Below are 25536 nucleotides of genomic sequence, written 5' to 3'. Positions count from 1 at the left end.
AACCTTGTGCTCCAGATTTTTTCTCCCTTCTTTCTCTCCACCTCCTCCCCAGACAACAAATAATTAATGTATGTTGAACATGTGCAATTCTATATATTTTCCACAATTATCATTCTGCACAAGAAAAATCAGATCCAAAAGGGAAAAAACGAGAAAGAAAAAAATGCAAGCAAACCACCACAAAAAAGTGAGAATGCTAGGCTGTGGTCCCCCCTTAGTCCCTGCCATGCTCTCTCTGGGGCAGATGGCTTTCTCTATCACAAGGCCGCTGGGCCTGGCCTGGATCATCTCACTGCTGGAAAGGGCCCCATCTGCCAGACTCGATCAGTGAATAGTCTTGTAGCCGTGTGCATGTTCTCCTGGTGAGGAGGGACTCCGAGGGAGTCTCACTAAGGTGCTGTGGAAGACAAAGTGCTCCCTTTAAGTGGATTGTGGTCAGCACCTCCCAGAGAGCTGTAGTGTGGTGGAAGGCAAACGTGACACATGCAAGTAACTGCAGCATCTTTTTCCTTCCAGCCCTTTATCTCTGAGCTGCTTAGCCGCCTCAAGAAACTCCGGAGACTCAGCAGGCCTCAGAAATAAAGCCTTCCATTCCACCTTACCTGCCCTTAGACCCCAGTGAATTATGGATCCTGTAGGCCACGCCCTTCCTGCCTCCCAGTGCTAGACCTTGTGGAGGGGCCTGAGCCACAAACCCCTTCAAGATGCATGGGCCAAGGAGCTGGTAGGATGAGAGATGTGTGGACACTGCCCCACGGGATGTGGGAGATGGACAGCTTCAGCCTGATGGCGTCGGCAGGCCAGCCCCCTGACCTCCTCCAAAATTGGACAAGGGACCCTGGGTCACCACCTCTAGGGCTCCTTGGCAAGCCCCTGACTCATGTTTTGAATCTAGAAGGATAAAACTTATAGAAATCAGTGTGTCGTTCTATTGGCCCAGAGAGAAATGGGATGAAATAATTATTAGCTGTTTGTAGCAAAAGTCATGGGAGGTTAGGGAAAAGGAAGGGTAGACAGGTGGTCCAGGGCTATATTGATCGTTGTGACAGCTTTATGATTGTTCTCTCTTGATCCTCCCATTTTACAGATAAGGAGACTGAGGCAGAGTTAAGTGACTTGACCTGCCTGGGGTCACACAGCTAGAAAGTATCTGAGGCCATATTTGAATTCAGGCCTTCCTGACTTCAGGTCTAGCACTTCATGTGCTACATCTGCTGCACCCCCCCACACCCCCCCCCCTTGCCTCTGAAGGACACTGCTAGTACAAAGACCTTGGGCCAGAATCCAAGCTGAGGCCTGGCTAGACAACAAGAGTTAAGGGACATGGTGGGCCTTGTCCCCGGCTTGAGCATCTCTCCTACACTCAGAGCCAGCAGCAGAAGCACTGAGGAAACTGAAGTGTCCCTGTCAGGCTGCCTAATACTGGTGGTGAGAAGCCGGCTCCCTGCCTGGGCCCAAGGCCTAGCCCTGGCCCACAAGTCCAGAAGGAGCTCTGGCCTGCTCTTGCCCCTTACCCCTGCCACCTCAGACTTACGTCTCCTATGATTTGAGGGAAGACAGGACACAAGTTTTGGGGAGTCAATACATTTAATTAGGGGATAATAAGGTACCATGGATTCAGAGGGAGAATAGCTCTTTGGGCCAGGTTTAAGACTGTTGGTATTAGTACAGTAAGCATTAAAACCCTCAGTGGCCCCTGCTTCTTTCCCGCCCCTGGCAGGAGCTTTGACTTGAGCTGCCCTTCCCAGTCTCAGGAAGGAGGATCCGGCCTCCTCCTTGGGAAGCATCAGCTCCTCCCTCTGAATAGCACCCACAATGAGTGCCCTCTGAGGCACAGGGAACACCAGAAGCCCCCGACCTCTGGGCCCTTTTCCCAGGCGCTGCCTTTCCATCAAGGCTCCAGCAGGGGTTAGTGCTCTCCTCTCGTGCAGGGCGGGTGGTAGATGGATGTTCGGTGCTCCTTTCGTTCAAAGGCATCGTGGCCCTCCCTGCAAGCAAAAGGGGCAGTGTCAGGAACACTAATTCAGAGAAGGCACGGTCCCTGGGCCCCCCACCTCCCAAAGGCCCTTGGCAGCCCAGGAGGGGGCCCTTCCCCCACCGGAAGCAGCGCGGGCAGTAAAGGTCGCCGTCACAACCATAGCAGCGTAGTGTGGCATCTTCATTGCAGATGCAGCACCAGGGCAGCTCCTCCTCCGCCTCTGAGTCAGCCTTGGGGGCCACAGTGGGGGCCTGGAGAGAAGTAGAAGGGCCAGAAGTAGAGGGTTATCCCCCAGGGAATACTGGGGTACAGACCCTTCTCAATATCAAAGATGGGTAGGATCATACGATTTAAGCTGGAAAGGGGCCCCTCATTTTACAGAGAAGGAAACTGAGTCCCAAATAAGTTAAATGACTTGCTCAAGGTGTTACAGCCAGCAAGCAGCAGAGTCGGGATTCCCATCCAGAGCCCTGTGCCTCCTGTACCATACTTGAGAGTCCAGTGGCCTCCCTTACCTTAGGCTGGGCCCGGGGTGGAGGCCCCTGCTTAGCAGGGATATTGAAGCCACTTGCCTCCTCTAGGGCAGCCTCTTCTGTAAGCTGCAAAGAGGAAGAGTGGGGTTCTCAGAGCAGCCTCTTCTCTGCAATCCTAAGGTTCTTCCCTGCAACCTTTGCTCAGTCCCCGCCACATGCCCCCCGTCTTCCTCCCCACTCTGGCTGCTGCTTCCCCATTGTCACTGGGGACGTATGTGACTGGGGAAGAGGCACTTGTGCATTCTGGGGGCACAGGTTGGCAGAGAGAGGGGGGATGACCCAGTGAGGGAAGAGCAGGAGACAGACAAGGAACTGGAGGAGAAAGGCCTCGCCTGCTGAAGGACTCTCTGGATGGCTTCCTCTTCATCCTCATCACTATCAGGGAAGTGATAATTCTGCAAGGTCACTAGGAGCATAGGAGGGGGGAAGAAATGAACAGTGAGATTTCCCTGGGGGAACATCAACCTCCCCTCCCAGCCTAGTTCACATTCAGTCAGTCAGGCAGTCAATAAGCACTTATTTAGTGCTACACCAGGTACTGTGCTAAACACAGGGACACAAAAAAAGGGCCTTGCCTCCAAACTCAGTCTAAAAGGGAGGCAACATGCAACCAACTCCGTACAGATGAGACTGTGGAGGGGACATAATCCTCACATAAGACTGGGGTGATGGGGAAGACGCCCCCCAGAGGTTGGGACCGAGGTCAGAACTGGATGTGAGGGGGGGCATCTGAAGTTTGGGGGGACGCTGGCTGAGGAGGTCAAGCTCTGGGAGCTGGAAGGCCCCGTGGGAGAAGCAGCCAGGAGGCCAGAGTGGCTGAAGGGCACAGAGGAAGGGGCCTGGTGAGAATTTCCTGTTTGATTCTGGAGGTCAGGGAGCCACTGCTGGGCAGACTGATTTAATGATGTCCCTTGGCAACATGGGTCATGAGGACTGACCTGCCCTGGAAGCTTCTCTCTTGGGCTGGGCCCAATCAGACCAGCCTTAGGGACTGACCGGTGAGAGAGGCCACATTCTGCCTCAGATGAGTGCTCTATGCTGGGCTCTAGGGAAAGTGAGGGACATAGGGAAGCTCAGAGCTGGGCCCATTTGCTTGCCCAGCCCCTAGCCTGGATCTGCCTTCGGGGGGCAGATGTCAGCCAGTGCTGCCTGCTCTGGTGGGCCCTGAGCTTTGCTGACTCCTTTGCTCCTTCTCAGGAGAGGGGACAGGTGTTCCTGCTTCCTGCTGGGCCCTGTACCAGGCATGGTGGGTCGGGAGCAGCCCTTTTCCCTGCAGGCCCAATTCCCATAATCCCCTGCCCAGTTCCTTACCTCCTTCAGGGTCCAGGCCCCGGAGTACAGCTAGCCGCTTGGCAAGGGCCAGGATCCTCTCCTGCCGGGTGTTCTCCTCCCTTAGCTCAGCTGCTGCCTCTGCCAGGAGCCTGCCCTTCTCTCCTTCCAACTGCTGGTGGGCCAGCTCAGCCGGGCCAATATTCGAGCCCCTTGGGCTGTCCCGGTTAAGGTCATTTTGCAGAGAGACACCTAAAGGAAACCATGGGAGGAGGGGGAAGCTAAGGGGTGAGGAATAGAATGGTCTCTTGTCATAAAGGGATAGTTAAATCATTCCTGAGGAAGACGGGCCCAGAGATCACCTGGCGCTGGGGTTTCTCCATCACAGCTTTCATCGATCGCCACCTCTGCTGCTAGCTGAGTCAAAAGATCCTCTGCCTGTTGGGCCTGTGTCCTGGTGTCAGGAGGTTGGTGGACCTGGATCAGTGGAGGGGACCCCCTCAGGAAGAGATACCCAAAAGGCATGGAGCTCATAGAGGGGGGGATGGGGTACTAACAGCATTTGAACACAGCTCCTGCCCAGAAACAGGCCCACCATGCAGGAGACAACAGAGACCCTAGGACTCAGATAACCAACTTCGTGGCTTTAACCATGGACCTAAAGATTTGCTCTATAAATCCTTGGGTGCTTCATTCCAACCCCCATTAAGATACCCAGCCTGGCAAAGATATAACAGAGAGGTGATGGTAAGAATCATTACAGACTCCTTCGGCTCACAAAAGATGGGCTCCATTTGAACATCTGCTGCTCTCTCACCACGTTCAGGTGGGTAGGCCCAAGGCCCGTGGTGGGCGGCAGCTCTTACCGGCCGAGGGGCCTGGGAAGGGGGGACTCTGCCCTGCAGCACGGCTAGCCGCTCCTCTATCTCCTCCGTGGAAGGGATGGGGCCTCGGGGCTGGTCCTGAAGAGCCGTCAGCCTGGCCTCGATCTCTGCCTGGGAAGGCACCACCTCTGACCCAAGCACACAGAAAGAAGCCGCCAGTCAGGTCCCAGAATCACCTCAGGAGTCAGCTCTCGGTACAGAGGCCCCTAGATGCTGAGCTTCCCCTCACCCTGCGGTGATCCACAGATTTAGAGCTAGAAGAGACTCAGAGGTTACCTAACCCCGCCCTCTTTTACACAGGTGAGACCTCTTACGTCCCTAGCCCCAAATCAACCACAGAGTAAGTGAAAGATGAGTTTTGAACCTGAAGACTCCAAACCCGGTGCTGGTTCCCAGACCCCCTTACTAGGCGTGGTCCCCTGGCGGAGTTTCTCCAGGCGCCGGGCGATGGCCAGGTCTTCCGGAGACAGTCCCTGGAACCGCGCTGTGCCCTGCGGCGCAAGGAGCTGCTGTTTGGCCTCCAAGGCAGCCACCCGCCTGTTGGGGGTGAGGAACGAGGGTGCTGAAAAGCAAGGGCCACGGGGCCTAGACTGGTACAAGCAAAGGGGGGAGGGAAGAGCGCCCTTTCTGGGTTTCTCAAAGTAAGGGGAAGAGTCGGGTAAAACAGGAAATCCCAAAGTCTGCGTGGAAGAGCTGTCACCCCGAGGGGAAACTAGCTGGCATAAGCTCCTGTGCAGGGGGGGGGGGAGGGGCACATGCGGGCCGCTGAGGATGTTTAGGCGGCCCGCCGGGTTATGGCAAATGGGCTGAGGGGCGGAGACAGAGTGTGAGTTTTGTTTTTACTCTAGTCTGGCCCTCCCACAGTCTGAGGACAGTGAACTGGCTCTTATTCAAAAAGTTGGAAGACCTCTGCTCTAGACCATGATGGGTACCATGAGGTAGAATACGGCCGGGCAGCCTCCAGAGAGGAACCTTTCTCAGAGTTCCGCGCTCATTTGGTGACAAGGTGTCTCTGGGGAGCCCCAGCTCAGCATGAGCGGGTTCCGCGCTCGCGCTCGCGCTCCCCCTCCCCCCTCCAGCACTCACTTCTTGTAGTTCCCGGGCGGGGACCACTGGGAGCCGCCGGCCTCCGAGGGCCCTCTGCGGGGAGAAAGCGCGGTCACACGAGGTCCGGACAGCGCTCTCCGGCACACAGCGGGCCGCCCTGCACCAGCTCTCAGTGTTACAGACTTCCAGCCGGACAGCGGGGGAGCTGCGGAGGCCGGGACTGCCCTCTCCCCCTCTCCGCCCCCCGCCGGCGGCGCCCCGGTCTCACTCACCGGGCCAAGGCCTCATGGCACGCTCTGCAGACCTTGTGTTGGGCGCGCTCGGAGCGCGGCGCGGCTGCACTGAAGCACAGGCAGTTGGAACAGAAGGCTCGGCCGCAGCTCTTACAACCACACTACACAAAGACAAGCCCCCCTTACACCTGGCCCGGCCCCCGGCGCTGACGAGGACCAGCTGGCTCAGGGTGGCCCAAGGAGGCGTCGCCAGCCTCCCACTCTCGTCTGCGGTTCCTCCCCCACAGAGGGCTCCTTCTCACAGTCCGTGCCCAGGACCGCGCCCCGGGGCGTTCAAACCCTGCCCAAGATCCCTAGCAGCTGGGGCTGCCTGGTTCTGGCGGCATGCAAAGCCACGTGCACGCGCTGACCCAAAAGGCCAGGATAGAAGGGAGAGGGCAGATAGGGAAACCTGCGTGATGGGAGCCAAGGGGGTGGGGCTCGGAGATCAGGAGGGGGGCCCAGGGAAGAACGGTGGGCAGTGAGGAGGAGGTGAGAGGGGGGTGGGCCAGAGGCAGGGTGCTTTTTACAGGGGGGGCGCGCCGCCCCCAAGCTCCAGGGACAGCTAGACTTGCCTCCTTTCGGAACAGAGTGAACTTGACCGCGCAACCATAGCACCTGCCCTCCATTTCCAGGGCAGAACAGACAGCTTCCTCGGTCCGCAGGGCAGCGCCCTTCAGACAGACTTTCCTTAGCGCCTCAAGACAGATCGGAGAGGCGAACACACCCCTTACAACTCTCGACTCCGGGTGCCCCCAACCCTTAATAGCCCAGGAAGCCTTTGGACAGACCGGGCTCAGCCCAGCTGATTTAGAGCGATGCCTGCTGGGAAGAGTAGTTCTTTTGCTCCAGCAAATAGCCTTCGGTGAGCTCCAAGAAAACTTCAATTCCCAGGGGGCAAAGCGCCTCCAACCCGAACAGCGGAACGCGAGGTCGGCTGGATGTGAGGACTTCCTAGTCAGGGCCCGCGCTTAGGCTCCTGGGATTTGTAGTTCGCGGAGGAAGACGCCGGTTTCGGGGGTCGGGACCATGGCGGTGACCAAGGAGTTGTTGCAAATGGATCTGTACGCGCTTCTGGGAATCGGAGAGAAGGCAGCAGACAAGGAGGTAAGAGTCTGCGGGCTGTGGTAGCGGCGGCCGCGGCGGCAGCAGAAGCTGGAGCTGCCCCTGGTCAGGAGCAGAGACCCGGTTGCTGTCGGGACTGAGGCCTGCGAGCATTTCCCAGCCTACAATACCCAGGCCTGGGCCAACGGCCTGGGCTCTTCCCGGCCCGTACGGGACCCCCTCTCCGGTCGGGGAGCCTCTTGTGCTTTGGGGGGGGGCGCCGTCTATGGGGACTTCGGGAACTTCTCCCTTTGCCCTGCTCCTTCCCCTTCTTCCGCCTCCTCCTCCTCGCCACTCTCCCTCTTCCGCCTCCCCCTCCTCTCTCGTCTCCCCCTCCCCCTCCCATCTCTCCCTCCCCTCCCCCTCCCTTCTCCCTCTCTCTTCCCCGGTGTCCTCTCTCTTCCTCTCCACCTCCTCTTCCTTCCTCTCTTCCACCCCTTTCCCTCCCCCTCTCTTACCCATCCTCTATCCCTTTTCCTCCTCTTCTTCCCCTTCTTTCTCTTTCCCTCTCTCCACCTTCCTCATCCCCCAGCACACCCCTCCTCCCTTCCTCCTCCACCTGCTCCCCCCGTTCCCGTCTTTTCCTCCCTCTCTGAACCACGTGGACAGTTGTCGATAAAAGGCTTGGTTTTTGGTCCTGTTGGGACATTCCCTACTCACGGATGGCCCAGAGCTGTTCTTCAGCCATCTTTCATTAAGCTATCAGGACGTTCGGGACTGGGGATGTGAAAAAAGGCCCAAGTACTGCTCTCACCCTCGACAGCTCCGGTCGGGGTGGTCCGAGCCACGTGTGAATGGCTGACACGTCTAAAACTGTGCGAAAGCAACGTCTGAGGGAAAGGGCCGGGGATGTCCGTGCGGGGAGGCTGCTGCCGGGGCAGGCTTCGGGCTCCTAGCTAGCCAGAGGTGGAGATGAGGAGGAGGAGCATTCCAGACCGGGGGACCACTGGTGCAAAGAGGAAAGTGGGGAAAATACAACTGGGGGAAAAGGCTGGGGAGCAGGAGGGGCCAAGCTGTGAAGAGTTCCAAATGCAAGCCTTATTGTTTGATTCTGAGGTAATAGGAAGCCAGTGGAGTTTATTGAGTATGGAATCTGACCAAATATCCTCTTAAAATCCTGTTAATAAAAAAGTTTCAACCAAAAAAAAAAGGTACCGTCTCATTTTGGCATTCAAGGTTTTCCACACTATGGCCTTAATGCACCTCTCCAAGTAGCTTATTGCAGTGGTCAGTGGGTCTCCCGCCCCTTGAGCATCTGCAGTTTCCATCTGCACATCTCAAATGTCTTTTCCATGCAGCCTTTTTCAGCTTTTTTGTGAAGTGTGATTTCTGGGGGCAGCTAGGGGGCGCAGTGAATAGAGCACCAGCCCTGAAGTCAGGAGGACCCGAGTTCAAATCTGATCTCAGACACTTCACACTTCCTAGCTGTGTGACCCTGGGCAAGTCACTTAACCCCTCAGGGAAAAAAAGGTGTGATTTCTGAACTATTAGAGCATTTTGTATTTCTTACAGTTATTGTGCTTTCTATATTGTCTAGATTTTCCTAAACCTCAATATTAGATTAATTATATTGTTGGCATTTTGTAGGCAAGGACTCTATTTTACTAATCTCTGTGTCCTCCCATATAGTAAGTAGTCAAATATTTGTGCATTTGCATGGAAAGAAAATGCCTGAGGTTCCTTAAAGAAAACAGCCACATCTCCATGTTGGGACCATTGCCTTGTGACCTATAGTTCTTTACCATTTAGTTTGAAGAAAAAAGAGTAGAAGGGAGGAAGGAAGAAAGGAGAAAAGAAGGGAAGAAATTACAAGCTGAAAAGCATTCATTAAACATTGAACTCCTCATCTTTTCCTTCTGGCTTCCTTCAAGTCCTGGCTAAAATTATACGGTCTACAGAAAACTTTTCCTGATCGCTCCTTAATTCCAGTACTTTCCTTTGTTAATCATTTCCTACATACCTTTCTACATAGCTGTTTGCACATTGTCTCTCCCATTACAGTGTGGATTTCTCGAGGCAGGGACCATCTTTTGCTTTAGAATAGTCCCTGGAACATTGTGGGTGCTTATTAAATGCTTATTGATTGAGTGAATGCAATTACAAAAGAGAGATTATCCCTCACCTCAAAGAGCCCAGTTTTGAAACAACAGATTATGGAAGAGTGGTGACCAGGGAAGGGAGTTTTGGTCTGGGGAATCACGGGACAAGTGGCACCTTTCCAGAAGCAGTGGTAGTATAGATTGGATCACTGTGGCCACCGGAGGTGGCGGGGGATGAGATAAACTGCAGGGATCTGTAGCTGTAAGGAATGTAATTCATGGTCTGGTCTTAGGTTGGCTGAATGTGTACGCTACATGGTTTGACACTTAGCCAAGCTTCATCAGCCCCATGGCAGGAGTTTCAAAGCTGAATTGATCAAGCCCCATAGTGACATGATTTCTGACGGTCTGGTCCGGAAGATACTGATCCTACTAGGAAGATTCGGCGGGGCAAGATGGACCAGTGGAGGGATGGGGCCCAGCGGGTGGGATGGGAAGCAGATTATGATTGCTATTGAAGGTGAGAAGTCTGTCAGGAAGTATGGGGCAGAACAAGGCAAAGTCCATACTCTATTTCTGTCCTTGGTTTCTGGTTGTAGAACTAACAGTGGAGTCTATAATAACGGGGAGAAGTGATCAGAGCCTTAACTATATCTTATTTGTATCCCCAGGGCTTAGCACAACGCTCAGTTTAATACATTTTTCTTTTGTATTTTATTTAATGTATTATATCTCTATGCAGATGATTCCCAGATCTATTTATCTTGAAACTTAACACATCCAAACAGACTCTTTCCCTTTAAACTGACTCTTCTAATTTTCTAATTTTTTCCTCATTGACGCCTCACTCATAAAAAAAAAATCTTGTTTCTACCTTCACGACTTCTCTCACATCTGTTCCTTTCTCTTTACTCTCATGACTGACTGCCCTATGTAGTCTGTTATTCACTTCCAAACTGATTTTCCTGCTTTAGGCTTGCGCCTTTCGCAATCTCTCATTTGTATAGCTTCTGAAGTGGTATTCCAAAAGCCCTGTTCAGAAGGTCCAGCAGTCCCTCTTTATTGCCTGTAGAATACAAACTCCTATCTGGCACTTAAAGCTCTTTGCTTCCTAGCTTCATTTCTCTTTGCAGGGATTATTACCCATCACTTCCCTTCACTCATTCTGTGTTCTGATCAAATTAGTTTACTTGCAGCTGTTCCTCCTCTTTTCTGTCTCCACTTTCATGCCTTTTATACCCTCCATGTCACCTTTGCTTCTTAGCATTCTCAGGTTCATCCAGACCACAACTCAAGGGCCATCTCCTGTTAGGAGGACAAGTACTGGGTCCTCAACCCCTGTTATTTTGTATGTACTTTTAATTTCCTTATATATTGTGGTTGTTTCCTGGTAGAGAATGTAAACTCCTCAGTTTGGAACAATGCTCAAAAAGTTATCAAACTGTGCATATCCTTTGATCCAGCAGTGCTGCTATTAGGCTTATATCCCAAAGAAATACTAAAGAGGGGAAAGGGACCTGTATGTGCCAAAATGTTTGTGGCAGCCCTTTTCATAGTGGCTAGAAACTGGAAGTTGAATGGATGTCCATCAGTTGGAGAATGGTTGGGTAAATTGTGGTATGTGAAGGTTATGGAATATTATTGCTCTGTAAGAAATGACCAGCAGGAGGAATACAGAGAGGCTTGGAGAGACTTACATCAACTGATGCTGAGTGAAATGAGCAGGACCAGGAGATCATTATACACTTCAACAATGATACTGTATGAAGATGTATTCTGATAGACTTGGCTCTTTCCAACAGTGAGATGATTCAGTTCCAATGATCTTGTGATGAAGAGAGCCATCTGCACCCAGAGAGAGGACTGTGGGTACTGAATATGGATCACAACACAGCATTTTCACTCTTTTTGTTTCCTCAAAGAAAACAGCCACATCTCCATGTTGAGACCATTGCCTGAATGTGGATCACAACACAACATTCTCACTCTTTTTGTTGTTGTTCGCTTGCTTTTTTTCTTCTTATTCATTTACTTCCTTTTTTTTGATCTGATTTTTCTTGTGCAGCAAGAGAATTGTATAAAGATGCTTATTCATATTGCATTTAACATATATTTTAACATGTTTAACATATATTGGATTGGCTGCCATGTAGAGGAGGGGATGAGGGGAGGGAGGAGAAAATCTGAAACACAAGACTATTCAAGGGTCAATGTTGTCAAATTATTTGTGCATATGTTTTGAAAATAAAAAGCTTTATTAATTAAAAGAGAATGTAAGTAAGCTCTTTAAAGGTAAAGGATCACTTCATTCTTGTCTTTGTATCCCTAATAATTTACACAATATTACAATGTAATAGCCAATAAATGCTTGAGGGTTGCTGTCCAACATGGATAAAACTTTCAGGATAGCTAGGTGATATGCTGGATAGAGCACCTGGCCTGGAATCGGGGAGGCCTGAGTTCAAATAAGACTTCAGAAACTTACTAGTCACTTAACCTCTTGTCTGCCTCAGTTTCCTCCTCAGCAAAATAAGTGGCACTTAGCTCCCAAAGTGCTTAGTACAGTGCTTGACATATAGTAGGTGCTGTATATTTGTTAGCTGTGATGATGGTGGTGTTATCATCATCATTATCCCCATAGGGGAGGTTTGGATTTTGAAATAGAAAGGACAATGGACTTAGAGTTGGGAAAAAACTTGAGTTTGAGTCCTGATTATAATTCCTTTGGCACATTACCTTACCTCATCTCAGTGAACCTTAAATTCCTCACTACTAAACTGGGATTGTAATTGCCCAGAATCTATGTGGACTTTCTGCTCAGTGGGAAGATTCCTAGACCCACACCACTGGGGGCAGCCTTCTCTCTTATGTTCTCTTCCTCCATCTCTTCTAACCCATCTAAGTTCATGTGGTTGGTGTGGATAAAATGGGAGCCACCAACTTGGTTACTTCTGGTGAGATGGAGAGTGACCAAGCTGTGCTATTTTTTCAGCTGCTGCCGCCTAAGGCCTTACTAACCATGTGCTCTGTGTCTGCGCCCTTTGGATCCTTAGCATTGTCATCTGGACCAAAGATGAAACCTAAAAACCCTTGATGGACCTTGCCATCCACCCTGCAGCTCCACCCCTAGAACTTCTGGGCCTTTCCATCCAAAACTGTGATTCTTCTTTCTTTCCCTTGAAAGCTGAGTCTGCTTGTTAATTTAGTCATTTATCATATTGTGATCCCATTTGGAGTTTTTTGGAGTGGTTTGCCAGTTCCTTCTCTAGCTCATTTTGCAGATGAGGAAACTGAGACAAACAGGGTTAACAGACTTATCCAGAGTCATATAGGTAGTTAAAGTCTGAGGCCAGATTTAAATTCAGGAAGATGAGCTTGACACTATATCTACTATACTATGTAGCCACTTCTTTCTGTGCTTAATAAAAATTTTTTTCATTCATTGACTTGTATGTAAATTCTTTTACAAACCTTAAATGGTTATAAAATAAATGTCTGTTGTTTTTATTCATGCAATCTTAGTATTCTGGAAACTATTTGGAAGGAAACTAGGATTTATTAAACATCTATTTACCCTGCATTGTACAAATACTATCTCATCTGATCACATAATTTTATGAATTTGGCTGTAGCACTTGGAAGCCAGCAATTGGGTATTAAAATGTATGCAGAAAAGCCTGAGGGCCAGTATCACTCCATATCTTCTCTAAAGGTTGTTATAGTGACCTGAATGACCTAGAACTGGACAAAATAAATACTAGGTCCTAGAAAAGTAGTTTGACCCATTTGAAGAGCTAAAGACATTTTTGCTTTTTTGTTTTCAAACAGAATCTCTAAGCTTATGAGTTGTTTTTTTTACAAGTGTCTTTTTCAAAATTAGGGATTAGAGTAAAGTAGCTCAATCCTAGAGTAAGGAGTCAGTCCTGGGAAACTAAAGCTGCTGTTGTGAAGGTCTTTTTTTTTTTTTTTTTAATTTAAAAACATATTTTTTTCCTCAGTAGAATTTTTTCAATTACATATAAGATAATTTTCAATATTCTTTTTTTCCATTAATATTTTATTTTTATAAATTGTATTTATGTAAAGATTGTTTTCAACATTTATTTTTGTAAGACTTTGTGTTCTAAATTTCTCCCTCTTCCTCAAGACAGTAAGCAATCTGATTTAGGTTAAATATGTGCAGTCTTTTTAAACATATTTCCATATTGTCATATTGTGCAAGAAAAATGATCAAAAGTGGGGGGGGGCCACGAGAAAGAAAAAAACAAAACAAAACAAAAAAGCAAAAATACTTTTCTTTAGTTCACATTTAGTCTCCATAGTTTTGTCTCTGGAGAATCCCAAGTTTAATGGAATTACCTTTAATCACTTCATTGTTGAGATGAGCCAAGTCCATTACAGTTGATCATCACATAATCTTTCAACATTCATTTTTAAAAATTCAATAGCATTTTGTTTTTCCAATTATAAGTAAATATACTTTTTAACATTCATTTTTGTAAGATTTTGAATTCTAAATTTTTTTTCTTTCTCCCCCCCTTACCTCCCTCTTCCCTAAGACAGTAAGCAATCTGATATAGATTAAACATGTACAGTTGTTCTAAACACATTTACATAGTAGTCATTTTTTGACAGAAAAATCAGAACAAAAGGGAGAACCATGAAAAAGAAAAAAGCAGACCAAAAAAAAATTGAAAATCATATGCTTTGATCCACATTCAGCCTCCATAGTTCTTTCTCTGGATGTGGATGACTTTTACCAACCCAGGTCTATTGGAATTGTCCTGGATCACTGCATTTCTGAGAAAAGCTAAGGCTATCAGAGTAGATCATCATATAATCTTGTTATTTTGTATAATTCTTGATTCTGCTCACTTCCCTCAGCATTCATGTAGGTTTCTCCAGGCATTTCTGAAGTCATTTTACTGATTGTTTCTTATAGAACAATAATATTCCATAACATTCATATACCATAACTTATTCAGCCATTTCTCAGCTGATGGGCATCCACTCAGTTTTCAGTTCCTTGCCACTACAAAGAGGGCTGCCACAAACGTTTTTGTACATGTGGGTCCTTTCCCCTCTTTTATGATCTCATTCTGAAATATCTCAATGCATCTTTCAAACTACTTTTGGATTAATCTTTTATTTCAAAGAGATCATAGATTTAGAATTGAAAGGGACTACTAGAGTGTAATCTTCTTAAGGGGAGGGACTAACTCATTTTTGTCTCACCAGTCCCCAAAGCTATGTCCTTGTTGTTTAGTAGACAGTTAATATGCTTGTTGATTGATTGTTGATTGGTTGACCTCAGAGGTTATCTAGTTCAATCCCCCTCACTTCATGGATGAAAAAAAAAACTAAGACATGATTCTATTCATGTTACTCCTCTAGCTCAGAAATCTTCAGCAGTTCCCTGTTAACAGATTCCACTCTGTGGATTCAAGGCCTTTCTCTGTGAAGTTCCACCTTAATTTTATGCTTTTCCTTTCATATATTCTATATTCCCTATCTTGTAAACATACATATGCTGCACTCTCGTACTCCTGTGTTTTTCTTCAGGCTGTACCCTGTGCCTGGTACACATTTCAGCTTTTGAGGCTTTCTTGAAAGCCTCAATTCAAATGCATTTCCCATGAATTCTTCTTTGATCCTTCTGGCTGCTAATGACTTTTCCCATCAGACCCCACATAAAAAGCACTGTGTTTTCTAACTTTTTAAAAATATAGTAAGCCATGTAATAATGTAGATTATAATTAATTCTACTTGTTGATGTCTCATCATCCTCCTCAGTCTCTACTAAGCTACTCAGCCCCTTGAGGCATAAATATGGGAATCTGAGTACAATAGATACTTTATAAGTTCTTATTTCATCTGTTGTAGTTCAGTGCCCTTTCTGGAATACTAGGTTGTCTCTTACTAAAGAGAAGTATATTCTTGAAACATGCCTCTGCATCCCCAAAGATATTCTGCTTTTTAATATTTGCTCCATATTCAGAAGAGGTGCTAATCACACTTCATTTTGATTTTTTTTTTTAAGAATGGATTTTTTTATTGATATCTTTGGATTTTTCATCTCTGAAATTTCCTGTCATTCTGTGTCTCAGTCTGTCTCAGTCTGTCTTTTTCTCTCTATCTCTTCCTCCCCACCTAAATACTCTCTCTCTTATTTGAGCCCAAGAATGGGGGGTGGGGCATGGAGGAAGGGAAAAAAATATTTTATATATATACACACACACATATATATTTTATGAGGAATAAGAAGCTACTTTTAAAAACTTTTATCTGTACTTGTTGAAAGATATCATAACAGAATGGATAGGGCCAACCTTGGCATCAGGACTTGGGTCAGAGTCCTGCCTTTGACATACACTGGTTGTGCAATGTAGGCACATCACTTAACCTTGACATACTTTCAGGTAAGAAGTAAGACAGTGGATTGAGGAGTCAGCTTCAATCTGCATTGGGAGAAGGATTGTCTCCACTGGAAGCTAGGCATATTTTGAAGTTGAACCAGTCCAGAACCTAGGAGCCAAATTCTTACAGTTCTCCCCTGCTAACTATATCCAAATGTGGATTCAAAGATGAACTATAAACCCAAAAAACTTCACCCTGGAACTTAAGGATTTGGGCTCTCTGGGGAAGTAGCCCAGAGGAGGTACTACATAATTACTGTCGTTATTAATTATAGGCACATCCTGTGGCAGCCTTTCTAAGTATTATTTTTAGTCTCTACATATTAATGTATTTCCCTTATGAGAATATAAGCTCATGGTGTGTAAGGATTGTTTCATTCTGGGTATTTATATCCTCTTGACTGACAGTGCTCGGCCCATAATAAGAAGCAGGCTTTGTGGAATCATTTAATACTTGGATATACTAATATTTGTTGAATGTGGATTTTTGTTTCAGCTAAGGAATATAACTACAGAACAGATCCTTGCTTTAACATTTAACATTTGTCTTTCTGTTGAGTTTACCAAGTGAACATTCTTGTTCAGTGAAAAGATATCTGGAGGTTTCCCTGTCATCAGTTTTACCAAGGCCTGGACTTCTGAATTTTTGTGGTTTATTCTCTGTCAGTGATGTCATATGTCAGTCTTAACTTCTTCCTCTAAACAATTAAGGGTTGAGATGCTCTCTATCTTCCCTAGGCTTAAGGGGGGGAAATCATTTCCTGAAAGGCACAAAGGGTCATGATTACTAACTGTTCCTGTTTCTTGAGCCTTGTGGTTTCTAGTAGTTTTTTTTCCTTGTGCTGACTCATCAGGGCATGGTTCACCTATTTACCTGTCATAAAATGAGAGTAGTCTCCATGTGTATTTTCCTTATCTGTTCCCAATCTGTCTGTTCTTTTACAGCTGAAACTAATTATTTGGATGACTTACTGTCACCAACTTTTATTACATGGAAAACCAGCAGTCTGGTTAATAATCTCTTCTTTTTTAGATAGAATACCTTTCCCTGTAAGATCCAGAACTGTTTTACCTACCTTAATGATGGTTATTTTACATCTTTTTGGAAACTTTTGGTTCTTTACTTTTGGGGATGAGCTAGCTATTTGCTCCTTGTAGCAGGTAAAACTGAGAACAAGTGAAATGTCAAAGACATTACTGGATGCCTGGGGCCAAGTCCAAGATGGTATGTAGAAAATCCTGCTCTCTGGAGCTAAGGTTTCCTTAACCTCCAGGTTCTAATAGAAGCTGTTGTGGGTCTTTTGGGTCACCTGAGCCTACCAAGAAGAGGCTGGGTGTCTACACAGATTCCATAATCTTCCCCATTATGACTGTTTATAGAGGGATGGAGTTGGAAGGAGCCAAACACTGAGTTCAGTACCCCTTATGATTCACAAGACATCCTATTTCAGACTTTTCCTTCTGAATTTAGAGATTAAGAATACAGATTGGGAAACTGAGACCAAGAAATTCAAGTTAGTAGAGCCATTATCTGAAGCTAGCTCCTTGACAGCATACAATAGCAAAGTATAGTGGAGAGAATTGGACTTGGTTCCATGCCTGCTCCAGATACTTCCCAGCAATATGTATGACTCTAGGCAGGTTAGTTAACCTCTGATCTTCAGTTTCCTTACTATAAAATTCCAATAATGATAATACTTGACCTATTTAGATCACTAGGCTATTGTGAGGATCATATGAGATAAGAAATGTCAAGTGCTCTGTAGACTTTAAAACATTAGAAATGTCTGCTAAGCAGCAGCACCACATAAACCAGGGCTTCTTAAATGTTTTCCATCTGTGACCCCCTTTCATCCGAGAAATTTTTATGTGACACCCCCCTGGGTATATAGGTACATAAAATAGGAATACAAATCAAACATTTACTGATAATAAATCATAATTTGGCAATCCTCCACATTTAGTCATGATTACAATTTAAGAAGCTAGTTCAAAGACCACTAGTTTTTGAATAGTAGGAAAAGGGAGTTAAAAAAGAGGTTTAAAGCAAGGTAATTCAGGCCACTTCCAGTGGTCTTGTGATGAAGATAGCCATCTGCTTCCAGAGAGAGGACTATGGGGACTGAATGTGGATCATAACATAGTATTTTGTTGCATTTTGTTTTCTTTCTCATTTTTTTTTCCTTTTTCATCTGACTTTTCTTGTGCAGCATGGTATGAAAATAAAAAAAAAACTATATATATTTTTAAAAGGATGTTTAAGTTCTTGAAGGGTATGAATGATGCTTTGCACATTTTTTTAAAAAGTATAATAGTAATAGCATTTAGCCCTTTCATGTAATCAAGGTACTTTATTTTTGTTGTCTTATTTGATCTTCACAACTACCCCGTGAAGTAGGTGCTATTATTATCCCTGGTTTACAGATGAGGAAATGGAAGCAAACAGGTTAAGTGACTTGTCCAGGATCACACAGTCAGTATCAAGAGCCTCATTTGAACTCCCTGACTTCAGATCAGTTCTTTGTCCACTGTGCCACCAACCTGCCTTTCCATTTACCTCTCACAAAAATGGCTTCAGTTTTCAGAGCACTTCAATAAAGTATTCTCAATAAATGCACGTTTAAAAAAAATGTATGTTTGCACATAGGACCTTTCAGTTCATTAAACTCCTACAATTTCCCAGGCACTCAGAGAGTTTACCTTCTATAATTAGGCAGTGATTAGCTGGGCAAATAAGTAGATATTGGACCTTGAGATAGTAATGCTCTAGTTTGAATCCACATGGTATGAGGATAAAAGATAGCATATGAAATACTTTGCACACTGTAAAGTGTTGTATAAATATTAGATATTATTATTTACAGATATAAATATAAACAAAATACAACAATTTCTTTTGCGGGGGAGGACACTCTAACAGTTGAAGGTAATCATCAGGGAAGGCTTCATGTAAGGGGAGATGCTTTAGCTGAGCTTTGAAGGAAAGTAGAGTTTCCAAGAAGCTAAAATGAGAAGGGAAGGTGGGAATTCCAGACATGGGGAACAAACTGTGATAATGGAGATGTCATATTGTCTGAGGAGCCACTGGGAGGCCTTTGTCAGTCAGCCTCGTGTGGGGTAAGAGTTTTTTGGACTCCTTTGAAAATAGCCGAGTTCATAGACTCAGGAAGAAAAATTGGAGTGGAAGTCTCAGAACCCAGGAGCCGCTTCTTTACTTTTTTTGGTTGAAAAACTCTGGAGATGCAGTGGCAAAGGAAAAGAAAGGAAAAGATTTTCAAGATTATTTCTCAAGGAAATCTGAAAATGGGGAAGGATCCTTCAGTCATTAAGAAAAATTCGTGACCTTTGGCATTTTAATGTGGCCATTTCTCTCTTATTTGGAGGACCAGTAAATTTGAATGCCAGAAATTTCATGGAGCTGATGACTTCTGACTTCTGACTTCCCTGTCAATTTTTAAGTTCTTAGACTTCAACATTCTTGTCAGCCCACATTTTTAGGTTCCTCCCTCATTTAGTGTTCTCCTAAAGATCCTTAATCATAACTAATAGAAAAGATTGTCAAGAATGTTACTGGTAGAACAGGCTATTGAAATGCTAATCAGGAGTAGGAGTTTTGATTAAAAATATACCAGACACCGAACCCTCTTGAAGGCTTCTGCTTAAAGAAGGCCATTGTGGAGAATTATGTTTACCCAATAAGAAATACTAATTTAGAGCAGTAATCACAGTGGGAGAGTTGGCTAAAGCGGGTCATCCAGTTTGCTACATAAAGTACCAAACCCTAGGCCACCTGACTGAAAGAATGAACTGACCTTGGGAAGCCAGAACCACAGCATGATCCTTAATCTGAGCAAGGGCAGTGGCTTATTATGGTAATAACTTGTTATGTAGGGCAGCAAGCACCCATGTACTCGCATCCTTTCATGCTCTCATAAGCCGCTGGATTTTGGCCAAAGTCCAATCCAGAATGTTCTAGGATGGGAGCTGGAGGGGAGGTTCGAATTTTGCTGGAGGCTTTTGAGGCTCTGCTAGGCGTCCTGGAGCAAAATTTAAATGATCTCTGTCTCCACTGCTGGATTAGAATCACTTGGGGCCAAGATAGACTAGAGCAAACCCCTTGACCTTTTTGACTTGAAAACTTCAGATCAAATATCAGATTTCCCTCTATCTGGGGTGAGTTTGCCTCATCAGCTTCATCTTCATGTAAAATTTCGAGAAAAGTGCTTAACTCCAAATTTTTAGGGAGTGGAGAGCTTCCAGTCTCAAGCCTAATGGAGCTGCTTCCAGGCCCGGATCTAACCTCTTCTTTGTCCCTGCTGCTAGTGCTTTCCCCCTAAGATTGCCTCACATCTACTCTGTGGCATCTTGTTATTTATTTATAGTTATTTACATACTATTTTCCTCCCTTACAACACAAGGTCTTTGAGGTCCAGAACTGTATTTTTGCTTTTCTTTGTAGCCTCAGTTCTTAGTGTAGGCCGAGTGCTTAGTATATGCTTGTTGACTGGCTAGTTGACTTGCATCAGGTTAGTTGGAAGAACTCTCTTTAGAGGTTCGAGGATTGGCTTTTGTAAGACAAAAAATACTCTGTGAATTCACAGAAAATCCTAAGTCTCAGTTCGACCACAAGCAAATTTTTGTGATGTCAAGAGCACAGACTTTAAGTGGCAGAACCAGGAAGTTTTTGTAAAATTGTTAGGGCATCTAGGTGGTCAATGGATAGTACATTAGTCCTGAAGTCAGGAGGACCTGAGTTTAAATCTAGCCTCAGATATATAATACTTCCTAGTTGTGTGACCCTGGGCAAGTCACTTAACCCCAAATGCCTCAGGAAAGAAAGGTATCTACAATATAGGTTAATCTTAAAGAAGATTAAAGACTTAAAAAATAAAAGTAGTTCATATTTATATAACACAAGGACCCCATGACATAGGCAATCCAAATATTTTCCAGATGGAAAAACCGATGGTAATACAGCCGAAGGGATAGTTAGGATTTGAATTTGGGTCTTCTGATTCCAGATGTAGTGTGGTTTTTTTTTTTAATCCCTCACTGCCTTTCAGTTGGAGAGATGCTGCACGCAGTGGGTCTTGCTGCTTTCCTTTAGACCAGCTAATGTCTAAAGCATGTGCCTTCTACACTCCATGACTTTGGCCCAGTATCCCAATCAAGTGTGCCATTAAATTAGCATTTAAGAGCTAGGGATAACAAATAGATGGGCAATCTGCTTGTGGCACAGGCATCCTTGAGCTATGAGACTTCTGGGAAGGCTTCCAGCAGGGTTTCCAGCATGCTGAGAAGACCCTTGAGAGGATTTGGGTCGTGGGCAAGAATCACGCAGGATGAGAAGGCCAGCCTGGCTGGATTATAGTCTCTGTAATTAGAGGAAGTAGCCACACTAATGAGTTCAGGTATCCATCAAAGGGCAAAGCCTAGGCAGCCACAAAATTATTTTTTGTATCTTGTCCTGCATAAAATGAACTTTTGCTCTGACCTTTCCTTCAAAATGTTTTTTTGCATTTATTGCTTTTCAGTTGTACCTCTTGTATAGGGTTATTAAATTTCATATTAGGGATTCATTTTAGGCCTTTAAAAAATCTTTTTCTCTTCAAACTCAGTCCACTTTAGATTTCAGCAAATCTTTTCTACATTACTGATCTCACTACTGGATCTTACTTCGTAATCTGGCTTTCATGAAACTTAAATATAGCCTATAACTGGACCTCTTGGTACCTTGGGCTCCCCCAGTAGTACTAGCAGCACTTTCCCACTCTCCCCCATACATGCTAAAGGAGCAGTGTCCACCATCCTTGATGCTGCTGCTGTGAGAAAAGGAAGGCACACCCATCCCTTTTATCTTTGGAGGGATCATACTACTAATCCGAGTATCTCTTCTCCATGCTGTTCCCAGTCCTGAAGGTGTATCTGAGGTAACTAATGCTTGAAATCTAGGGGACTCCTACTCCCCAAAGACTTCTTACTGAGCTTCTCAGTTGCAAATAAATGAGGCTTGGGCTGTTGCTCACAGCAGTAGCATTGCCACCCAAGCTCATATTCTCAAAGGTAGAACTCCATCTTCCAAATCTGTACCTTTGCAGTGACCTCCCCCATGATTGGAGTGGGCACCCTTGTGGGTAAATATGTCTGTAGTGCTACTATGTGACAAGTGTATGACAGTTCCTTCTCTCATGAGGTTTCTGTCTTGAGATCTGGCTCCTTAAATAGAGGATTTGGGAGGAGCTCTCGAAGCTCCACCCTCTCTAGTCAGAGGGAAAGAGGGGCCCAAGGCATGTGTTGGGAGCAGGGATAGAAATACTGAACATGTGTGAGTTTCAAAGTTGATGGGATCTTGCAGGAAGGTGAATTTATGGAGATAATAATAAATCCCTCTTTTCCTTAAAGACCCAGTACTAGTGCCTTATTCCACATGAAGCCTTGCCTCACAGCCTCCTCCACTACTGATTTCTTTCCTCATTTTTAACCACTTTGTGTTTATGCTCTTTATACCCACATGCATATAATGCATACACCTGGGTGTGAACATGTGTATACTTATATACATATGATGTCCACCTCTCTAGAATGTAAATTTCTAGGAAGTAGGCCATTTTGTTCTGTGGATTTGTATCTCCAAGGCAGTGCCTGGCACAAACATAATAAGTGCTTAATAAATGTTTGTTGATTGATTGACTGGATTTCCCACACTCTTACTTCTTCCTTCCCCCAGTTTCCAATTGGCTTTTTGGTTTTTTAATTGAGTAAGGCACTATCCAAGGCATAGAGCTGGGCATGTGGGGAGCAGCACAAGTGAGAGTGATCCATTTGTATTAGGCTTATTCTCAGTTCCTAAAAAGCCTAAATGCAGGCTTCTCATGTTTGTTTGCATTTTAAATTTCATCACCTTTTTGGATTCCCTTTCACTTTAGCTTACAATTTAGTATCTTAGAAATTATTTATTTACTTTTAGGGAAAAGAAATATTAGGTTTATCACAACTAGATTCGTGTTTTGGTTTATTTGCTTTTTTTAAATGATAAGTTTGTGTAGTTAAATTTTATGCACATTGCCCACGACTACATATACCCTCTTTAAAGGGATCTGATTTTAGGGAGCATAACCTATACCATAGTTGGACTAATATGTTGCACAGAGAACATGTTCCTCACCATTTCTTCATCCTGAGCCCACTCATTAGATACTTATTTTCCTGAATTAATGCTTTGTCTACTATCATACATATTTTTTCTCATCATCTCTTTCCTTCCTTACAATATTTAAAACTAGTTAAAATTCCATTTGCCAAAATCATACACACACATTTTTAGTTACCATTTTGTTCTGATAGTAGTATTGGATTTGGTGTCAGAAGATGGGGAAAAGGATTATGGGATCCAAACCAGAAAAAGGAGGGAAAGAGGGTTTTGAGAAACAGTAATGAGATGTTTGGGCACATTTGGGAGACTTTAGCCCATTAATGCATTATCTTGCAGTGTGCTCCTGCATCCTAGGAATAGATTTCATGGTATAACAAGTAGAAGGATTAATATGGGTATGAGTTGAGGACTGTTTTAGGGAAGGAGGAGGAAGGTTCTTTGTGAGGAGAGGGAAAGAAGAAGACAGGGAAGAAGTTGAACAAAGTATAAATGAGAGACAAAAAAGAACCAGTGTGGACTAGCAGCTTGCTGAAGGCACACGCCAACTCCTGGGAGCTAAGCTGCCTCTTGGAAATCTCTCCTTTCTGGAGGACGGGACCAGTCAGTCCACTATGTGGCAGGATCAGAAGGCCCTCCCTTCTTTAAGGGCTGATTTCTCAAGGATCTGGACGGCAGAGAAGGCTCATGAAGCAACCCCTTTGGAATGAGGCAGGAACCCCGAATGCCTGTGGAGCCTTTCTTTTACAAAAATACATATTGATATCTTTTCTTTTTATATCCCCTGTCACAAAAAAAAATAAAAGAGGAAGAATAAGTTTTGAAAAATTTATTGATACCTTAAGCAAGTCTGACAGCATGGCCAGTGTTTCCTTCCATCTCCTTCTCCAGAGAAGAGAGGGAGGTACGCTTTCTCAACTCTGCAGGACTCCTTTGGTCATCCAGATTATACTACATTGGGTTAAGGGGATGGGGGTTTTGTTGTTCCCATTCATTCTTTCCATTTCTGGTTCACAGCAACCTCTTGTTCTTGGGGAAGCACAAAGATAAATGTCTGCAGCCTAAATTTCATTTGATGTGATGGACATGGTTCCTATTGGTCTGCTGCTCACCATCTCCCAGCAGATGGCGCCAGAACCCCAACACTTTCTCCAAAGGACATTTAGCCTTTTTTTTTTTTTTTTTTTTTTTTTTGAAACAAATGAGTTAAGAATTCTTCCCTACCTATATCCCAAAGAGATCTTAAAGAAGGGAAAGGGAACTATATGTGCAAGAATGTTTGTGGCAGCCCTTTTTGTAGTGGCCAGAAACTGGAAACTACATGGATGCCCATCAATCGGAGAATGGTTGGGTAAATTATGGTATATGAAGGCTATGGAATATTATTGCTCTGTAAGAAATGACCAGCAGGAGGAATACAGAAAGGCCTGGAGAGACTTACATCAACTGATGCTGAGTGAAATGAGCAGAACCAGAAGATCACTGTACACTTCAACAACAATACTGTATGAGGATCAATTCTGATGGGCGTGGTTCTCTTCTACAAGGAGACAATTCAAGCCAGATCCAATGATCTTGTGATGAAGAACCATCTGCACCCAGAGAGAGGACTGTGGGAACTGAATGTGGACCACAACACAACATTCTCACTTATTTTGCTTTTGTTCACTTGCATTTTGTTTTCTTATTTACTTTCCTTTCTGATCTGATTTTTCTTGTACAACAAGAGAATTGTATAAATATGTTTACACATATTGGATTTGACATATATTTTAACATATATAACGTATATTGGATTGCTTGCCATCTAGGGGAGGGAGCAAAGGGAAGGAAGGGAAAATCTGAAAGACAAGGCTATGCAAGGGTTAATGTTGAAAAATTATCTATGCATATATTTTGAAAATAAAAAGCTTTTTTAAAAAATCCTGAAGAGGGTAGTGTTTTTAATTTTATGTTATTTTGTAAATATTGCAATATGTAATATAACTAGTTAAAATTATATTACACTTTGTATAATATACTATTGTTATATAATTATTTTTAATCTATGATACTAGAATGCAGTACACTGCTGACGCAATATTTGTCATTCTCTTTCTTTTGAAATTATTTTGGATTCTTATTGAGTTCATCCTATACAATGCACAAACAGGAAGTTCCATCTTGGTGGGGAAAGAAAAAAAAGAATTCTCCCCTAGACCTAAGGGAATTGATCCTCGTCACCCTTGGAGCCTTTTCTTTCTCAGGGCTATCCACCTGCCCTTGTTCTGATGGTTTCATATGAGATGCAGTGTGACATTGGTATTCCACAAAATGCCCATTCATTCCCCTGGAAACTTATCACCTAGAAAGGCTTACCTTCTCATTGAGATATTCTAAGAGCCTGAGATCCCACTTTCTTTCTTTTCTTTTTTTCTTTTTTTTTTTAATTTTAGCTTTTTATTTACAAGATATATGCATGGATAATTTTTCAGTACTGACAGTCGCAAAACCTTCTGTTCCAACTTTTCCTCTCCTTCCCCCTCTCCCCCAGATGGCAAGTTGACCAATACATATTAAATAAGTTAAAGTAAAAATTAAATACAATATATGTATGCATGTTCAGACAGTTGTTTTGCTGTACAAAAAGAATCGGACTTTGAAATAGTGTACAATTACCTGTGAAGGAAATAAAAAATGCAGCGGACAAAAACAGAGGGATTGGGAATTCTATGTAGTGGTTCATAGTCATCTCCCAGAGTTCTTTCGCTGGGTGTAGCTGGTTCAGTTCATTCCTGCTCTATTGGAATTGATTTGGTTCATCTCATTGTTGAATATATCCACGTCCATCAGAATTGATCATCA

The 25536-nt window shown here is 44.6% G+C and overlaps 3 protein-coding genes across 9 annotated transcripts in view; 2 read left to right on the top strand and 1 right to left on the bottom strand.

The window, feature by feature from the left end:
- Nucleotides 1-918, top strand: part of PPP1R14D (protein phosphatase 1 regulatory inhibitor subunit 14D) — a 6781-nt gene extending 5863 nt beyond the window's left edge. The window contains exon 2 of one of the 3 annotated variants that reach the window (XM_074289309.1): nucleotides 450-918. In XM_074289309.1, coding sequence (XP_074145410.1) covers nucleotides 450-459 — 10 coding nt within the window. In that variant the 3' untranslated portion in view covers nucleotides 460-918. Of the gene's footprint in view, nucleotides 1-406 lie in introns of all 3 variants that reach the window. The other 2 variants (XM_074289308.1, XM_074289307.1) reach the window with 2 other exon arrangements.
- A 650-nt stretch (nucleotides 919-1568) lies between these two features.
- Nucleotides 1569-6882, bottom strand: ZFYVE19 (zinc finger FYVE-type containing 19). 5 transcript variants are annotated; one of them, XM_074289299.1, is made up of 11 exons: nucleotides 6559-6882; nucleotides 5984-6105; nucleotides 5751-5804; nucleotides 5029-5226; nucleotides 4647-4792; nucleotides 4143-4257; nucleotides 3823-4032; nucleotides 2844-2917; nucleotides 2494-2577; nucleotides 2099-2229; nucleotides 1569-1988 (listed from the first exon to the last, which is right to left on the bottom strand). In XM_074289299.1, exons 1-11 carry the CDS (start codon nucleotides 6594-6596, stop codon nucleotides 1910-1912), a joined length of 1251 nt encoding a protein of 416 aa, XP_074145400.1. In that variant the 5' UTR covers nucleotides 6597-6882; the 3' UTR covers nucleotides 1569-1909. The 5 variants fall into 5 exon arrangements, with proteins under 5 accessions (XP_074145400.1, XP_074145402.1, XP_074145401.1 ...); XM_074289301.1 differs by having other exon boundaries at nucleotides 5071-5226; XM_074289300.1 differs by having other exon boundaries at nucleotides 5029-5201.
- An 83-nt stretch (nucleotides 6883-6965) lies between these two features.
- Nucleotides 6966-25536, top strand: part of DNAJC17 (DnaJ heat shock protein family (Hsp40) member C17) — a 32818-nt gene continuing 14247 nt past the window's right edge. Inside the window, exon 1 of the mRNA XM_074289305.1 lies at nucleotides 6966-7090. Coding sequence (XP_074145406.1) covers nucleotides 7013-7090 — 78 coding nt within the window. The 5' untranslated portion in view covers nucleotides 6966-7012. The remainder of the gene's footprint in view (nucleotides 7091-25536) is intronic.

Source organism: Sminthopsis crassicaudata, chromosome 2 (genome assembly GCF_048593235.1).
Source record: "Sminthopsis crassicaudata isolate SCR6 chromosome 2, ASM4859323v1, whole genome shotgun sequence".
Lineage (NCBI taxonomy): Eukaryota > Metazoa > Chordata > Mammalia > Dasyuromorphia > Dasyuridae > Sminthopsis > Sminthopsis crassicaudata.
Note: the sequence above shows the minus strand (reverse complement) of the source record. Positions and strands in the feature narration are given on the sequence as shown.

Coding starts and splice junctions, on each gene's coding strand:
- ZFYVE19 (XM_074289299.1), bottom strand. CDS start 6,596: ATGGTTGCGCGGTCAAGTTCACTCTGTTCCGAAAGGAG. Junction 4,033..4,142: donor TGGAGAAACCCCAGCGCCAG/GTGATCTCTGGG, acceptor GGTTTCCTTTAG/GTGTCTCTCTGCAAAATGAC. Junction 2,918..3,822: donor GGGCCTGGACCCTGAAGGAG/GTAAGGAACTGG, acceptor CTATGCTCCTAG/TGACCTTGCAGAATTATCAC.